Source organism: Acipenser ruthenus, chromosome 1 (genome assembly GCF_902713425.1).
Source record: "Acipenser ruthenus chromosome 1, fAciRut3.2 maternal haplotype, whole genome shotgun sequence".
NCBI lineage: Eukaryota > Metazoa > Chordata > Actinopteri > Acipenseriformes > Acipenseridae > Acipenser > Acipenser ruthenus.
The window spans coordinates 102,641,268-102,659,616 of NC_081189.1; the positions used below are offsets into that span (position 1 = coordinate 102,641,268).

At 39.4% G+C, this 18,349-nt stretch overlaps 1 protein-coding gene across 5 annotated transcripts in view; it reads right to left on the minus strand.

Annotated features, from left to right (window-relative positions):
• LOC117421338 (cytoplasmic polyadenylation element-binding protein 2-like) overlaps positions 1–18,349 on the minus strand; it is a 54,612-nt gene that overhangs the window by 15,121 nt on the left and 21,142 nt on the right. For 4 of the 5 annotated variants that reach the window (XM_059035440.1, XM_059035438.1, XM_059035431.1 and 1 more), the window contains 6 exons: positions 10,430–10,453; positions 9,369–9,527; positions 8,315–8,404; positions 5,273–5,391; positions 4,290–4,404; positions 3,870–4,051 (listed from right to left, as the gene is read on the minus strand). In XM_059035440.1, coding sequence (XP_058891423.1) covers positions 3,870–4,051; positions 4,290–4,404; positions 5,273–5,391; positions 8,315–8,404; positions 9,369–9,527; positions 10,430–10,453 — 689 coding nt within the window. The remainder of the gene's footprint in view (positions 1–3,869; positions 4,052–4,289; positions 4,405–5,272; positions 5,392–8,314; positions 8,405–9,368; positions 9,528–10,429; positions 10,454–18,349) is intronic. The other variant, XM_034035626.3, reaches the window with a different exon arrangement.

Here is an 18,349-nt window from a genome sequence, read left to right on the forward strand (position 1 = left end):
ATCAGCTTTCAATACATTTTACAATTCATGTATAAATAAGCTCTTGAAATAATCAACTTTTTTTAAATAATGAAGGTTAATAATGAGTATCACACGAGTCATTAAAAATATCGACAGACATGGAAAACAAACCCTTACTGTTATGTAAGTGTGACAGCGAGAGGAAGAATTTGAGCACAGCCACGCACAAGCCAGCGCAGCACCAGCGGGACCGAGGGACACCGAGCACGTTTCCATGCACACCAGGATTACAATTAATAGAATGTTGTTTATTTTTGGGACTGTAACCCAGCGTATAACCCCCGATACCATAGTTGGCAGAAGGGCGGATTTATTATTTAGTTTGATAATAAATACGGACTGTTTTTGTGAAAGTAACGATTGGACATTGCCTTCTTTACCACCCCACACACGCACTTCGCTAAACATTTTCTAATGCCTTGCAATGCAGCAGGCAAACTACTGGTATATCCCCCACCTTCTCAGCCAGGATGACATGGTGCATTTAGAGGGTGGGGGGAGGTGCTATTACTTTGACTGATGCATAACCTGGAGTTTATTTGACTATACAGCAGTACTTTGAGGTAATGTGGGCATTGTGACAACACAATTGCTACACAGAAATGCTTTTTTTCTCTTTGGAAATTTGTGGATCCATTTTATATAACAATGGAAAAAACAGACCACACTACTGCACAAAACTGGTTCTTTAGTGCTGAGCTATGAATCATATTCTTTTTTTAACGCCACCTGAATTCAGAGTTTGACTGATGAATACATAGTGGAACATTCTGCCACAATAATTATAAATAAATACAATGAAGAGCTTTGAAAAAAATCTCAGGTGTGACAATTAAACACAATTAAATTGTTTTATTTTTTAATGAAGTACATTGATTTTCTGTATAAATTCTTCTTTAATAACAGTGAAACAATTCATTTCTATGGCTATACCACAAATTAATAAACATATTTACTAATTATATAACACAAGAGCATTTTGAACATGGAATACACCACAAATGCCTCCTCACTTAAACAAACTATATATATATATATATATATATATATATATATATATATATATATATATATATATATATATAGACGTGCTCAAATTTGTTGGTGCCCCTCCACAAAAAAACAAAGAATGCACAATTTTCTCTGAAATAACTTGAAACTGACAAAAGTAATTGGCATCCACCATTGTTTATTCCATATTTAATAGAAATCAGACTTTGCTTTTGATTTTTTATTCAACATAATATTGTAAATAAGAAAACAAATGAAAATGGCATGGACAAAAATGATGGGACTTGCTAACCTAATATTTTGTTGCACAACCTTTAGAGGCAATCACTGCAATCAAACGTTTTCTGTAGCTCTCAATGAGACTTCTGCACCTGTTAACACGTAGTTTGGCTTTTCCTGAGCAAACTGCTCCAGCTGTCTCAGGTTTGATGGGTGCCTTCTCCAGACTGCAAGTTTCAGCTCTTTCCATAGATGTTCGATAGGATTCAGATCAGGACTCATAGAAGGCCACTTCAGAATAGTCCAATGTTTTGTTCTTATCCATTCTTGGGTGCTTTTAGCTGTGTGTTTTGGGTCATTATCCTGTTGGAGGACCCATGACCTGCGACTGAGACAGAGCTTTCTGACACTGGGCAGTACGTTTTGCTCCAGAATGCCTTGATAGTCTTGAGATTTCATTGTGCCCTGCACAGATTCAAGGCACCCTGTGCCAGGCACAGCAAAGCAGCCCCAAAACATAACCGAGCCTCCTCCATGTTTCACTGTAGGTATGGTGTTCTTTTCTTTGAAAGCTTCATTTTTTTGTCTGTGAACATAGAGCTGATGTGACTTGGCAAAAAGCTCCAGTTTTGACTCATCTGTCCAAAGGACATTCTCCCAGAAGGATTGTGGCTTGTCAATATGCATTTTAGCAAATTCCAGTCTGGCTTTTTTATGTTTTTCTTTCAAAAGTGGAGTCCTCCTAGGTCTTCTTCCATGGAGCCCACTTTCGCTCAAAAAGCGACGGATGATGCGATCAGAAACTGACGTACCTTCACCTTGGAGTTCAGCTTGTATCTCTTTGGCAGTTATCCTTGGTTCTTTTTCTACCATTCGCACTATCCTTCTGTTCACTCTGGGGTCGATTTTCCTCTTGCGGCCGCTCCCAGGGAGGTTGGCTACAGTTCCATGGACCTTAAACTTCTTAATAATATTTGCAACTGTTGTCACAGGAACATCAAGCTGCTTGGAGATGGTCTTGTAGCCTTTACCTTTACCATGCTTGTCTATTATTTTCTTTCTGATCTCCTCAGACAACTCTCTCCTTTGCTTTCTCTGGTCCATGTTCAGTGTGGTGCACACAATGATACCAAACAGCACAGTGACTACCTTTCTCCATTTAAATAGACTGAATGACTGATTACAAGATTGGAGACATGTGTGATACTAATTAAAGAAACTAATTAGTTTGAAATATCACTATAATCCAATTATTTAGTATCTTTTCTAAGGGGTACCAACAAATGTGTCCAGGCCATTTTAGAATATCTTTGTAGAATAAGCAATAATTCATCTCTTTTCACAGCTTCTTTGCTTTATCTATGACATACCAAAGGCATGCAAGTATACATGATAAAATAGCTTTTAATTTCATCACTTTCCAGGAGGAATGAAGCATTATTTCAATGAGCTGTAAGGGTACCAACAAATTTGAGCACGTCTGTATGTATATATATATATATATATATATTACTTGGCACTGGATATTACCTTTCTTTGATCTACAGAAAACCGCATTTCAATAAGCATTTGGCATCAAAGGTTATGTTAACTGGCACTGATATTTTTCAGTAGCTTGCTGAAAAGCAGTTCAGTTTATGAATATTTTCACATTTTCCCAACAAGGCTTTCTGAATTATTACATTTCATCTCAGCCCCAGTGGCGGGTAAAGCCTGGGACACACATGAGCGACGCGGCACCGCTAGCAGGGAGCGGTGAGGGGCGATACCGCACAATTAGTGGACACACAACAACGTATGCGGCAGTGGTTTCTAAAGTAAATCATGCCCCTGCTGATACAGCCAAACTGGCCACAAATTATGGACTGGAGTTCCAGTGATAATGAGACAGAAGAGGACGAATTTCAAACTAAATTATATCTCACTAAATTTATATCAAACTAAATTTCAAACTAAATGAGCATGTTTACCATCATCTCAACGCTACCTTGTCATTCATGAATAGTGAGCTTATTTAAAGGTTACAAAATTGAAATGTACATGTATTGCCTCACTCTGTGTTTGAGATTTCTCAGTTACATTTCAAATAAACGGCAATCAAAGATGTGTTAATTTAGTATACCAAGCTTCAATTTTCCCCCCTTAACTTTCTGTTCTTACAGAATTAAATATCAAGAACTGTATTACTCCTAACAGGCACCAAATAAAACCAGGCCAAACTGTTTTTAATGTATTTTGGTATTAACATGTCTTCTTGTTAATTATTGTATGTGTGTGATGAAGTAGTATAAGATACTGATCACACAAATCATGTTAATGGATATTCTGAAGTTTTCATCCAGATATGACGTATCATACAATCCCAAACCACCCATCTGATTGGTTAGAGCTAGAGTTAGCCGCTGCGGGAAAATGTCTCAGCTGCAAAATATCACTCACCTAGCGATATTTTGCTGTTCTAAAATTCTGCCACTGGGATACTTTTCCGCTACTGTATTTTTTCGTCAATGTGAGTTTAGTTTAAAAAATAAATGGAGAGCGATATGCATGGCAAAATGCTGTTTATTCCACACCGCTCATGTGTGTCCCAGGCTTAATAAACTGTGTGATTTACTTACCCGTTTGTCAATATCTCCATGCTGCAGCTGAACAAAGCGGGCGCTAATGGCAGCAATGTAACTCTGCTGATTAGAAAAGGCAACGCGCCCAGCACCTTTGGGATACTTCAGCTCCGGGTCTGTATCGATTCCTGCATAGCAAACTCCACCGTAGAGACGATCCATTATCATAGCTAATTCCACTGAAGACAAAAAAAAACACTGCTTATAAATCAACAAAATGAATCAGAAGCAATTTGCTCTCAAGAATCGTAATTCTAAATGTTTAACTGTTCACAGAGGTACCTTATCCATGATGCCTTAGACTAAACACTACTATTGTGTGTTTATTAGTTGATTTTACAATCCTTTAAGCTCATTTTCAGCCATTGTTTTTACATTTTACATCAGAAGGCCGGGGGAAAATAACTTTCTGCATACCCGCTCTGAGGGGACGAGGAACTCCGCCAACAAAGATGGTTTTACGAGGGTCCAGTGGCTGTGAACCATCCATTACAAAGTCACTGTCACTGAGATTCCATGGGCGGATCTGGACCTAGATGAGGTCAAAATCACTTATTAACTTATAAAACAACCATTATGCACTGATGGGATACCACGTGATACGACACTTCACAAAATGTATCTGAACACTGGTATCACAGAATATGCATAAAAGAAAATCAGTTGTGTTTCAATGTAAAGTTAGTTATTATTTATAGAATCTTGAATCACTGGAATAGAACAATATTAATGGATTGTTTATCATTTCACAGTCAGAAATATATATATATTTTTTTAAATTTAGTCGTTGCCAATTAGTTTTTATTATTTTCTCCCCAATTTGAAATGCCCAATTATTTTTAGGCTCAGCTCACCGCTACCACCCCTGCGCTGACTCGGGAGGGGCGAAGATGTACACACACTGTCCTCCGAAGCGTGTGCTGTCAGCCGCCCGCTTTTTTACACTCTGCAGACTCACCGTGCAGCCGCCTCAGAGCTACAGCGTCGGAGGACAACGCAGCTCTGGGCAGCTTACAGGCAAGCCCGCAGGCGCCCGGCCAGACTACAGGGGTCGCTGGTGCGCGGTGAGCCGAGGACACCCTGGCCTACCTAAGCCTCCCTCCCCCCGGACGACGCTCGGCCAATTTAGCGCCGCCCCCTGGGAGCTCCCGTCCACGGTCGGCTGTGGAATAGCCTGGGCTCGAACCGGCGACGTCCAGGCTATAGAGCGCATCCTGCACTCTAGGCAGTGCTTTTACTGGATGCGCCACTCGGGAGTCCCTGGAGCAGAAATATTTCTGATGCCGTGGTGTTTTGGAGATTTTACAATTTGGTTTTGCTTTTAATGAAGTTCGCTGTTCTAGTCTCTGGTAAACAATGAAAGCCTGTATCCAGGCATCTGCTCCCTAACATTTACTTACTGGTTTGTCCTTGATTGTTGGGCTAGAAACACAGAGATAGAGTTTTCCATCTTCCTCAATGCAAGCTTCAATCAAAGCCTGAACTGAGCTCTCCTCCTGGAACAGCAGGAAGGCGTAACCTGGTAAACACGTATATTAGGTTATTTCACAAGGCGAAGACATACATTTCTACACAACATTTACCTTTGTACAGCTGTGAAGGATCAGTAACCAGGATCAGTTCTGGCTTAATGCAAAAGGGTTCTTTACATTCTTCTTATTTTTTTTGCATGATTACCCCGGGACAGTAATGCACTCTGTAGCCTCTAATGCAGGGACACTGCGAGCAGGTAACGCTGGGAGCAGGCTAGCAGACGGTTCAGAATGCTCTTGTAAGTAAATAAATAAGTATAGGTTGTTTTAATTGTAAAGTGAGTTATTACTAGTTTCATGCTGTAACGTAAGTGAGTTGTGTTGATTTAACAATTTGCTAAATTGCAGCAGTGCGCGGCTGACTCGATTTAGAGTAATTTGCAAGCAATTGTCTGAGGCACACAGCTCTCGACCTCCAGGGCATCATATAAGCACTGACGCCAACCTACTGCACCAGCACTCAGCGCCAGCTCACCCATAGGGCCTCATCACCAAAGGGCCGGTAGTCTAAATTGTGGTAGTCCACACGAGGACAGGCCAACATGGATCGGCTGCAAAATTTTCTATGCAAGCATTGAACGTGAAGGCTCCAACTCCAGACCAGGTTTGCATACATTTCTTTCTTTTCTTTTTATTAATTAATGCTCTCATACCTTCTGTACCTGTCTGTTTCCACCTCCCTCTCAGCACCACCTTCTCCCATAGCCATTTCTATTTCCTTTCCTCTACTGCTCCCTGCCATGATTAACTTTAATATCCCTCTAATCCTCTCCTCTCGTTCCCGTCCTCTGGCTTCTCCCTGCTGTTGCAAATCCCTACTCCTCTAACCTCATCTACCTGCCTCTCTCCCTTTCCTCTGCTTTGCCCTCCCTGCTCTACTCGCTTTTATCTCCTCAACACCTCTCTGCTCTCTGGGCATTTCCCCTCTGCCTTCAAACAGGCCTGCATCACCCCATCTTAAAAAACAACCCTCCCTTGATCCCTCATCCCTCCAGAACTACCGTCCTGTCTCCCTTCTCCCTTTCCTCTCTAAAACCCTCGAGTGAGCAGTACATCTCCAGCTCTCTGCTTTCCTGTCAACGCATTCTCTGCTCGACCCCCTCCAATCTGGTTTTTGCCCGACACACTCCACTGAAACTGCTCTTCTCTCCATCACTAACTCTCTACTCTCTGCTTGTGCCGCCTCCCTCTCCTCTGTCCTAATTCTCCTCGAACTCTGCTGCCTTTGACACATTTGACCGCTCTATTCTCCTGTCCTCCTTTGCTGACCTGGGATTCTCCGGCACTGATCTTGCCTGGTTCTCATCCTACCTCTCCGAGCGCACGTACCAAGTGTCCTGTGTGGCTCATCCTCTGCCTCTTGCTCTCTCTTTACAGGTCCCCCCCCCCAAGGCTCAGTCCTGGGACCCCTCCTGTTTTCTCATTACACCTGCTCCCTGGGTCCCCTCATCTCCCATGGCTTCTCGTATAATTTCTATGCTGATGATGCCCAGATCTTCCTCTCCTTTCCCCACTCTGGCTCTGACATTTCCTCCCATATCTCTACTTGCCTCTCGGCCATCTCCTCCTGGATGCACTCATATCATCTTAAACTCAACCTCTCTAAATCAGACCTCCTCCTCCCCCCCCCCCCCCCCCCCCCTTCCTCTCTCCCAGCTTTGGTGAGTGATGCTGCCACCGTTGCTTGCTTTAAATCAACTTTCAAGATCCACTTGTTCTCTCTTGTTTTCCATACTCTTTAACCCTGATATCTGTTATTAGCTGTTGTGTCTTTGCTACTTCTTATTTTTCACTATCTTATTCTCATGTTTCTATATGACATATACATACTGTTATGTATCTGCTACTTCTGATCTTTCACTGCATCTTGTGATTCTATATGACAGACACATCCACAATGTTTTTGAATTTTCACATCCTAGCCTTGTATTTAATGTATTATGCTTTGTTTTTCATTGTATTTAATGTATTATGCATTGTTTTTTACTGTATCTTGTAAAGGCGCTATACAAAATGATTGATTGATTCATTCGTACTGCGGAGGGTAACGGCTTCTCATCAGCTTAAGTCTCCTACTAATTTCATGAGTGTTACTCTCGTTTCTCAAATGCACAAACAAACCCGCCGCAATGAAAGAACCCATTCCCAACATAGGAGGCTTGTTGCTAGGGAGCTGACGTCACTGCCCTGTGACTTTTGCTAGTGCATTGTTGCCTGTTACAACTGAACAACTCGTTGGCTAAAATATGCAAACATACATTACACACCTAGCATCGTAATTTCTAGCAGATATTATTCAATGCAATAATAATTTGAAAGCAGTGCCACTATACTAAGGGGTGCGAGTCAGTTTTGATTGGCTTTATATTGTGTTATTTCCATTGTTGTGGCAGGTTAAAAAAGTTAAAAGAAAACTACATTTGGTATGGAAAGGTACATTACCATCAAAATGCAATGATTTATTTAAGTGCAAGCAATGGGCAGGCAGGAATAATAGTGTATTTATGAGTCTGGGGAACGCAGTATGCATACTGTTTGCCACTGTGGAGTAAAAACACATACATATGTTAGTGCTAAAGGCACTCCTCAGTAACAACAATGTATAGAAGCAGAGAAGGTGGAAATTGTGCCGTGTATTGTACATTAAAATAGGCAGATAAAAAGTAAAACCTGCACAGCAACCCTTTTAAACCTGGAGTAAAAGGATTCCCTTTTAAACCTGCTGACTGCTGTAGCAGAGAGAAGAGAGAGTTCAAATAAACCATTGACCTGTCGAGGTACACTGCAGGGATGGGTTTCTTACCAAGAAGTAGTACTGATATTAGTATCAATGAAAGATAAATGAGTCTGTTTGAGACAGACATTATTGTTGCATTATGCTGTATTATCTCCTCTATCCACCTGCATTACCTTTTGGTGGAAAGTAGGATTTGCTTTCAGCCTTGTGAGGCCAGTCCACAACCAGATGTCCAAAGCGTCGGAAGCTTGTAGTTATTTCATCTGTAAATAACAAAAACATGGAACTCATTTAGAACTTGTCCAAAAATAAATAAATAAATAGAAATAAAGTTTTTAAAACAGACAACATAGTGTTAAAATCTGGACAATCACAGGATGTGTGCGGAAAACCATTAATCAGACTACTACCGGTTTTATTTATTTATTTGTTTGTTTGTTTACATGCGTTAAACCTTAATTTTGGTTTTGTAATAGAGTGCACAGGTTAAGAACTGGCAGAGTTCTGCTTTTAAATCATGCAAAGCTAGGAACTGACTTATCTAGAAAAAGGCTTGGAGCTGGGTCAATTATCCAGAAAATGAGTAGTGAAAAGCAGAGCTAACATAACTTTAAAATTAACACCACTGAAACATTTGTCAGAGATTTTCCATTTAGTACTTCTATACATCTATATTCTTTCAGAACAAACCATTTATGTAGTTTTTTGTCACTAAACTGCCAGCTGTCTTTGTACACATTGGAGCATGACAGCTTAAGAGCATCCCAGTCATTACCCTGGGGATTGCTGCTATTTTTTATTTATTTTGTAATACATTTTGTAGCTGCCAATTGATTTTACCCTGTTTTTCTCCCAATTTGAAATGGCCAATTGTATTTAGGCTCAGCTCACCGCTACCACCCCAACGCTGACTCGGGAGTGGCGAAGATGAACTCACGCTGTCCTCCGAAACGTGTGCCGTCAGCCGACCGCTTCTTTTCACTCTGCAGGCCTGCCATGCAGGCAACCCAGAGATACAGCGTCGGAGGACAACGCAACTCTGGGCACTCGGCAACTACAGGGGTCACTGGTGCGCCGTGAGCCGAGGACTAAGCCCCCCACCCCCCCCCCCCGGCCGGCGACCTCCAGGCTACAGGCCGCATCCTGCACTCCACGCGGAGCACCTGACAGATGCGCCACTCGGGAGCCCCTGCTGCTGCATTATTAAAGATGTCAGACTGCTTTTACCTTCATCAATGTCTGGAGGCAGACCACCAACAAACACCTTCCTTGAAAAGCGCTCAATGCGCTCGCCGTTCAGGTGGGGGTAGCAGTTGGGAGAGTTCATCTGATCGCTGTGTCCATCATCCAGCAGCCCATCGTCTATAGGGAACAGAGATGAGCGCCCTGGGAAACAAATTGAGAACAGGTCAGACATCTTGGACTGAGCATTTCAGCATGGAAGGTCAGATTCCTCAACATAGTCTGGATTTCAAAGCTATTGCAGTACATTAGACAGAACTAATACTATGGCTAAATACAGGAGTCTGTTAATCTACCACTCACCTAGAATATTCAGTCAAATCCGAACCTAAGATTGGAGAAACCCTGCTGTGTGTTTAGCATTCGTAACAAGTCAGCTAGTACAATTGCTTGGCTTTACAACATTGGTTTTACATAACTTTGGATTCAGGCCACAAAACAAGCAGACATTCTGTCACCTTATTCAACCTCAAACTCAAAAACACTCAATAAAAAGGAAAGTAATGAGTTTCTGTGGCTTTATGAAATGGCTGCCCCCTGTAAATTTAGTTAATCCAGAACAAGAAAATAAAACAACACAAAAAGCAGAAAAAATACCTGTACATAATATACATGTTTAAAAAAGGTAAAAATCTTTTCTGAATACTGTATAACTATTAATCATTTATATCCTTTTAGTTATGTACTGGTAAAGGTTAAGTACTGTAATATATTTTTCCACCCCCTTAATTAGGTTTAGTTTTTTCTAAATAGGTCTGCAGGTATTGTAATTGCTCAATGCTTTGAGTGCAGGACACTATCATGAACATCTCCTACCATTTTGGTAAAGCAGAATGGCACAGCATTTGGTAACTAAACAGGAAAGGTATACAGATTCTGCACACTACAACGGAAGTAGATCAGTTGTCAAATTTAGACAGCGAAACTCACAACATGCAAGCATTCTCAATCAAAGAATTAATGGCGGTCACAACATTGATCAGTAGCAGTCCAACCACTGTGGTTAAACATGCTGAAACAAACAGCAAAACACAGAAGTGAGTTACCTCGTCTTCTACCATAACTCCTTGCTGCATGTAAACAAAGAACAAAGTGGTTTAATGATTGAAAAGCAAGAAAACATGTTTAAAAATAAACAGTACTGTGGTGGCTCTATTGTTGTCTCTGGTAGTTGAATTAGCTGAAAAACAAATTATGCATAACATATTTACCTAAAGCAAACTATTTAAGCCTGTGTTGTATTATATATAGTCACCCTCCACTAACAATTTCTGCTTATTTCCTGGACATACTGTATTCATCTAAAACAAACCACATTCAGTATTCATTTTTGCAAGCAAGCAATATCTTCACAGTTTGCTACTTGACTCAACTCTTCTAGTTTTCATACAGCAAGCTGTCAAACTCAAGAGTAAAACATGCAAACAAAGAGCTCTAGTAATGTAGCAGGATATGCTTAAGAGTAGAAACACATTTGTATCACAAGAGCTTTTTACACAACCAGTGATTGAGATGAAGAATAAAGCTGTAATCCTTGACCTTCCTATAGAGGACATGAGACTGAGGCTGGTAGAGCATGAACAAAGCAGGCTGTCTCACGCAACAACTGCCTCCCCCGACTGCTAATTAAATCAATCTTTATTTCTTTACTTGCTATGTCAATGGTGATGCAAAGCCTAATCTTTTCAAATGATATACTGTTTCAGCTTATTTCACTATCTTCACTTAAGTTATGCTGACAGAATGTGTATGACATATTTAAACCTGAGGTTGTAGTGTACAGATTTAACTCACTATAAAACACCTTTAATGAACCTCTCTTTAAACAGGCCTTTTATTAGCAACATGCAGTAGTAATCCTTAATTAAAAGCAAGTGTCCAAAGGTTTTGAATTATAAAGCATTTAGATTCTAAGGCTCTTTCACACTGGCATGATCTACTCGGGTCAGGACCTGGTGTTCAGGACCGGCGTAACCATATAGGCAGAACAGGCGGCAAATTGAAGGCGGAAGCAAAAACGGTACACAATTACATTTTATACTTCACCATTCTTTAATAGTAAAATGTTCAACATCTTAGATCACAGTTTCTTGTTCTGCAAAACTTATTGCTGATGTTACGGAACCATATAATGAGCAGTGGTGTAGTCCTAAATCTGGAAGTACGGGAACGCTTGGGGGGGTGGGGTGATCATGCCGGCGCGGTGTCACGCGAAATCTGGTCTCCCCTGGGAACAGGCTTGTGGTTGTTCAGCCCGTTGCTAAGCAAAGGACGCATTGAAGTTCCTTGCATATTCAAATGGAGCGGGGCATTATTCGATTTCATTTAATTAACCTGACAATGATTCTTATAAAAGGACGTTGCGAATTCAGGATAATCTAAATGTTTTACCGACTGTATATCTCTGGAATTCTCTGATGACTGTCCTGGAAATCGATAGATTTGTAGCTAGTTGCTTTTGACAACAAATCTCGCCATGTCAGCCCTAAAGTCATAAGATTTGGCGAGAAATTTGCTAAATTGGCAATACTGCTTGAAGAAAAAAAGAAATTGATTTCCCCACGGCTTATTATTGCCTTGACACAACAAGGAAAAGAGATCGCTTCATCATGTGTGCCATTTAAGCTTTTTTTTTTTTTTATAACACATTGGTAAATATTCTTTAATTCCTTAAAGTTAATTCTTAAGTCAAGGATCTGCCTATAGAAAAAAGTACTGGACAATTTGCTGCACATGATTATATGATCACTAACCCACACGTTAGATACCAGTTTTATACTAGTTAAGGAACGCAATACGGTACTGTAAAAATAAGGTAAAATGAAAATACGATGTGTTTGAAGTAATCTGCGTATCCTGTATCAATTGTTATTTATAACTCTAAGCTCATGCATGGTAGTAGAATCCATAAATATTGTCATTGTAGAGCTGACAGTAGATGCCACTACTGTTTGTAACCAGAGTGATGATTGTATATAGTTGAACAATAATTTGTTAATACGTTGATTAACATTTTAAAAAAGAGCGAAAAGGCAGGGCAGCAAAATGTCGTTTGCCTTGGGCGGCAAAAATCCTTGCGTCGGTCCTGCCGGTGTCATGCGGTTCGGGTACATCGGTTACGTCATGCGGGTGAAAGACGCAAGTAAACAATATGCGTATCAATGTCCTGAAAGCAGCTTGTTACAGACTCTTCCGTCCAAGCTTCTCTGGATTGAACCATCGGCCCAAATGTTGATTAAAGCAAATGTTTCTTCATCCCTGCTGCAATCTGGCTCATGCTGTGTCTCAATCAACTAAAATATAGCTAAACAGAATAAACAAAAATGTTCCTTTTGCATTTTGTCTCACTCAACCCGGGTCAAACAGTGTCAACCCACATCCTGAGGTGGGTCGCTCGGATCTGGGTACGACCCAGGTATGTGGTTTCACACTACGCGGGATTGTGACCTGGGTAACCAGAACCCGGGTAGAAGTGCCAGTGTGAAAGAGGCTCTAGTTTATTGAGGTGCAGCACAGGGTTCCCATGGCAACTGTATTAGCTTCCTTTGAGATCAAACTCCCAAAGAAAGAGAGAGAGAGAGAGAGAGAGAGAGAGAGAGAGAGAGAGAGAGAGAGAGAGAGAGAGAACGTACATCAAAAATATGTTTATGGAGTATAACAAAGCAAAAAGTAAAAACTGTAAGTACAGTACTGTAAGTGTATATTGTAAACTGCAATTAAATTGCTACCAGGGTATCTTAGTTACTGAACTGGTGGCCCAACAGACTTTAAGTGTTCAAACTCTTGAGTTTGAAGTTACTGTGGTAACAGGGGAACCTGGGAACCCACTGGAAGTAATGTGACCAAGTGGGGATAATAAAGTTCCTTTATAGTGTCACCTGGAGAGAAGCTCAATAGTTAAGCTATTCACAATAAGGACTGTTTACAGTATGACTACTAAGGGTACATCACGGAATCTCCTGAAGAAGTACAAAAAGTAAATAATAATAATAATAATAATGATAATAATAATCTCTTAACACTCTCAATATGCAGCAGTTGTGGTAAATCTACAACGACTATAAAATGTAGCAAATATTGTAGATAAAGTTTGGGCAATACCAGCACTATATGGTGTACTGAACAGACAACAAGCACTTTGAGGGGCACATAAACTGGATGTTAAAAAGAGTTCTGAAGCACTGTAAACATTTCATGGTTGGTTCAAACAAGCTCTTTCAGGGAATTCTAAGACTGTTCTGCTGTACAAGCTTTCTGTTTCTGTCATGTGTTTTGTTATTGTAAATCTACTGTCAGCCTGCAAGATAAACTGTTACATGTTAAATCTGACACCATAGGGTAACATCTAAAACAATTCTGAATAGCTGAAATCATAGATATTGACAAGTTGACAACAAAATGAATGGAGGTGAACCGCCTGCAGCTGAATTGAAATATAATACATTGATGGCTGGATGGCACTTAAAAGTCTTTCATTTTTAAAGGACAAAGAGTAAAATGGTCACCTCCAACTGTTAATAAAAAATATCGCATCACACTATTCCCTAAAAACATTAAGCTGTATTAACTGACCATCATGTTTAATGCATTTTGTGATTCTGTGTCTGAGTTCTGTCAGAATTTGTAATGATTTGTTGAGATTTTTTAACCACTTTGACAGTTTAAAAAGACCTGTTTAAAGAAAGAGAGCTACATATGACAGCCTACTGACATGTTGTGGAGGATTCAAAAAATATATACATGCCTTCGGTCTAGTAATTTATGACATCACAGAAACCCTAGATGAAATTATTTTCCTGTAACTCACTGAAGCCCATCTATTATTCTATATATATATTAGGGGTGAGATGATACACCAAGGTCACGATACGTATCACGATACACCAGCCACAATACGATTCGTATCACGATACTTATGAAAAACTCATCTCTGCTTGACGGACTTGAAAATATTTCATCTCTACACAAATTCAGTTGAAAATCAATTATATGCATAGTAGTATAGCACTTGCTTGAGTTTAAATACAAAGCAGTATATCAGCTAGAGTTTCTAGGATATCAGATTTAACTTAATTAACCAAATCTCCTTACCACATTCTGAGAGAGGAAAAAAAATAGCAATGTGTTTGATAAGTACAAACTTTGTTCATTGGTTTCTTTAGAAAAATCTAAATATCAAGTCTTTCAGCATTAAGTTGTGATGTTATTATTTTTTTAAATGTACACCAGCATTTTTGATTGCATCATACTTAACTTTAACTGACTAGATTATTATAGACTTTTATTATTATTATACCATACATTTTATCACTAAGTATTTGTATTTTTCAAGTTAAGGGTGAGTACATAATTTTATTTTGTATACTATTCGTGGTTAGAAATAATTTAAATTATTAGATTTAAATTATTGATAAAATTAATATTAAATAAGAAATTTTCATCAGGATTTTAAAGAAAGTAACATATTCAACCAAATCAAAGTATCAAAGTTTAAGGTTCATTCAACCAAATAAAAACATTATTAGGGTGAACAAATATAAAATAAAACTCGTAAGAAATGTAAAATTGCGTTGTTTTGTAATCTATAATAAATATCTTTACACACAAACGACAGACTTTCCTTGTATATATATATATATATATATATATATATATATATATAGCACTTGAATACAAAAACTAGTAACTACTAAAATTAGCCATAGCAGCGAGTTTTTACAGACACTGCTCTCTTCCTCATTCCTCTCTGTCCACAACAAACAAGGCAGGCAGTCTCCACCTCTACACTCCCATTGGCCAGAATCACAGCTGTCTCATATCCCATTGGCCAGGCAGAGTTTCAGCAGCCTGTTCTGAAGCCTTTAGTACAGTGTCAGTATTCCCTGCTTGCTAGCAATGGAATACAGGAAAAAAAAAAAAAAAACATTCTTTCCTCTACTCCCGCTTAAATTCCGGAAGCGTCTGGCTGGCTCATTGCACAATGGGATATGTCTAGGATCAAGTGGAGTTTACGTTCAGACAACCAAGACCTTTTCTTTCATGATTTACAGTTTAATAAATGTGGCATATTAGCTACTCATTTCAAGCTTGTATCACGATACACGATACACAAAAGGTGTATCGTATCGTGTTGTAAAGTATCGCGATGCATCGATACATGATGAATCGGCTCACCACCATACATACTACCGGTCAAAAGTTTTAGAACACCTCCATTTTTCCAGTTTTTATTGAAATTTACGCAGTTGAATGTCTCAATGTACTCTGAAATTAAAGCATAGAACAAGTAAACAATTGGAGATAAAAAATAAATCATGGAATCGTTTTGTTTAACAAAATTTAATCTAAATTTTTGACTCATCAAAGTAGCCACCTTTTGCAGATATAACAGCCGAACACACTCGTGGCATTCTTTCTACAATGGAAATCAAATATTGTTCGGAAAGTTCTTCCCAACACTGTTGCAGAAGTTCCCACAAATGTGTTGCACTTGTAGGTTGCTTTGCTTTCACCCTTCTTTCCAGTTCATCCCAAACCAGCTCGATGGGGTTTAAGTCTGGAGACTGTGCTGGCCATTCCATGATTTGAAGCCTACCGTCTTGTTCTTTTCTTCTAAGGTAGTTCTGACATAGCCTGGAGGTATGTTTTGGGTCATTATCTTGCTGTAGGATGAACCCCTGACCAACTAGGCGTATACCAGAGGGTATTGCATGGCGCTGCAAAATGCTGTGGTAGCAGTTTTGGTTCAGGGTGCTAGTCACTCTGTGCAAGTCGCCGACTCTGGATTCAGCAAAAGAGCCCCAGACCATCACGCTTCCTCCTCCATGTTTGACAGTTGGTGTCACACACTGAGGAACCATCCTTTCGCCTACTCGATGGCGTACAAAAACCCTGCGTGATGAACCGAAGATTTCAAATTTTGACTCATCGGTCCATAAGACCTTCTTCCAGTCTTCAGTAGTCCACTGGCGGTGCTTCATGGCCCAGGCAAGCCTCTTTTTCTTATTTTGCCATCTTAGCAATGGCTTTCTTACTGCCACTCGACCTGTCAAACCTGCAGCTCGAAGTCTTCTCTTCACAGTTGAAACTGAGACTTGCTTACTTCGACCAGTATTAAGCTGTGCTTGAAGCTGTTGTCCTGTGAGCCACCTATCACGCAAGCTGTTGACTCTCAGAAACTTGTCTTCTGATTCTGTTGTGGCTTTGGGTCAGCCAGACCTCTTCCTGTCAGAGTTTCCTCCAGTTTCCAAGTGCTTTTTGATGGTGTAGGAAACTGTACTCACTGACACCTTGGCTTTCTTTGCAATTTCTCTAAAGGAAAGACCTACACTTTTAAGGGTTATAATGGTCTGTCTGTCTTCCTTTGTTAATTGCCTTTTTCTCGCCATTATGAGAGCAATATACTACTTCCTGCAGTACAATACTGTCCAAATAATGCTTAAGAGGGTGTAGTAACACAGTCTGTTCATACACTGCTTTTATACAGACAGAGGGTTTGTAAGTAATCAACAAAAGTTGGGACACCTGTAGGAATTGTTAGCATCAACTTTCAAGGCTTAATTTACTTCCATTGCTGCAGAACAGCTGTAAGTTGTTAACCCATTACTTGTTCCCTGAAAAATGCCTTTTTGTATAACTCTGAAATGTACATTATTTTTCAGTTTTTGGTAACCTAAACTTTTTTTTTTAACCTCTGGAAGTTTACCGCTTACCTTTGTACCATTTCAGGTTATTCACTGGACTTGAACTGCTTAAATTTCAATAAAAACTGGAAAAATGGGAGTGTTCTAAAACTTTTGACCGGTAGTGTATATATATATATATATATATATATATATATATATATATATATATATATATATATATATATATATATATATATAACACGGCTTGGAAAAATAACAACCTCTGACTGGTTAAACAGCATCACATGACCATGCGTATATATAACGTATAGCACGGCTTGCATACTAATGAGCCGCTTCACACTGAATAAATCAATGCGCACCACTACATTCTAAATTCCATGACAAACTGCCATTTTATTTGTTATTAGTTACAAAACCACACCCAAAAATGAGACCTATTTCCTTTAATATATTTGGGGATGAAACTCCACATAACTGGTACAACACCAACTTTCTGAGTGAAGACAGCAGTCCATCTGAAAAAAATAAATAAATAAAACAGGTGTCGTTGTCCATCAAATCAACAGTACAAAGGTCACTCTTGAAATCAGGACTTAAAGGGGAACAAAACTAAAAGGTTATAATATGCACAAGAACACAGAAATTGGACTACGGAACAATGGTCAAAGGTGCTTTGGACTGTTGATGGATGGACAACGACACCTGTGCCACTTCTACCAGTTCTGTTGTCAATTCAACGCTTGTCTTCTTTCTATTCCTTAAGAATATTATCTTCAAGTATTGCTCATCCCTGTTAGACAGCTTTTTGGGCCTTCCAGTCCTAGGTTTGTCAATTACAGATGATGTTTCTGTGTACAAGTTGATTATGCTTCAGATACCACACCTTGAAAATTGAGTGATGCAAGCTATTTCACTCAATGTTTTTCCTTCTTTATGCAAGTCAAGGTTGTTATAATAGTAGAAAACACTAGTGGAGCCTTTGAGTAAATTGTTGATGCTCATAATGCAACAGAGTAAAAAAATGCAACAGACTTGCACAGCAGCAGTGTATATATATATACATATATGAATAAATCAAACATTAGAAAAAAAACATACAGAACTATACAATGGTATAACTGCAGAATCCAAAACCAATGTCGTGATTAGAGAGGTTTGCTATAATTGTAATGCATTTGGTGACATTGCACATGGAAGAACAATTAGCAATGAGATTGAATCACACATGTTGTGAGAAACACATGCCTTTCCATGACACTAGATTGATTTGATTCTGACCTTTTAACAGCACTGATGTAATGGAGTAAGTCAAAACGC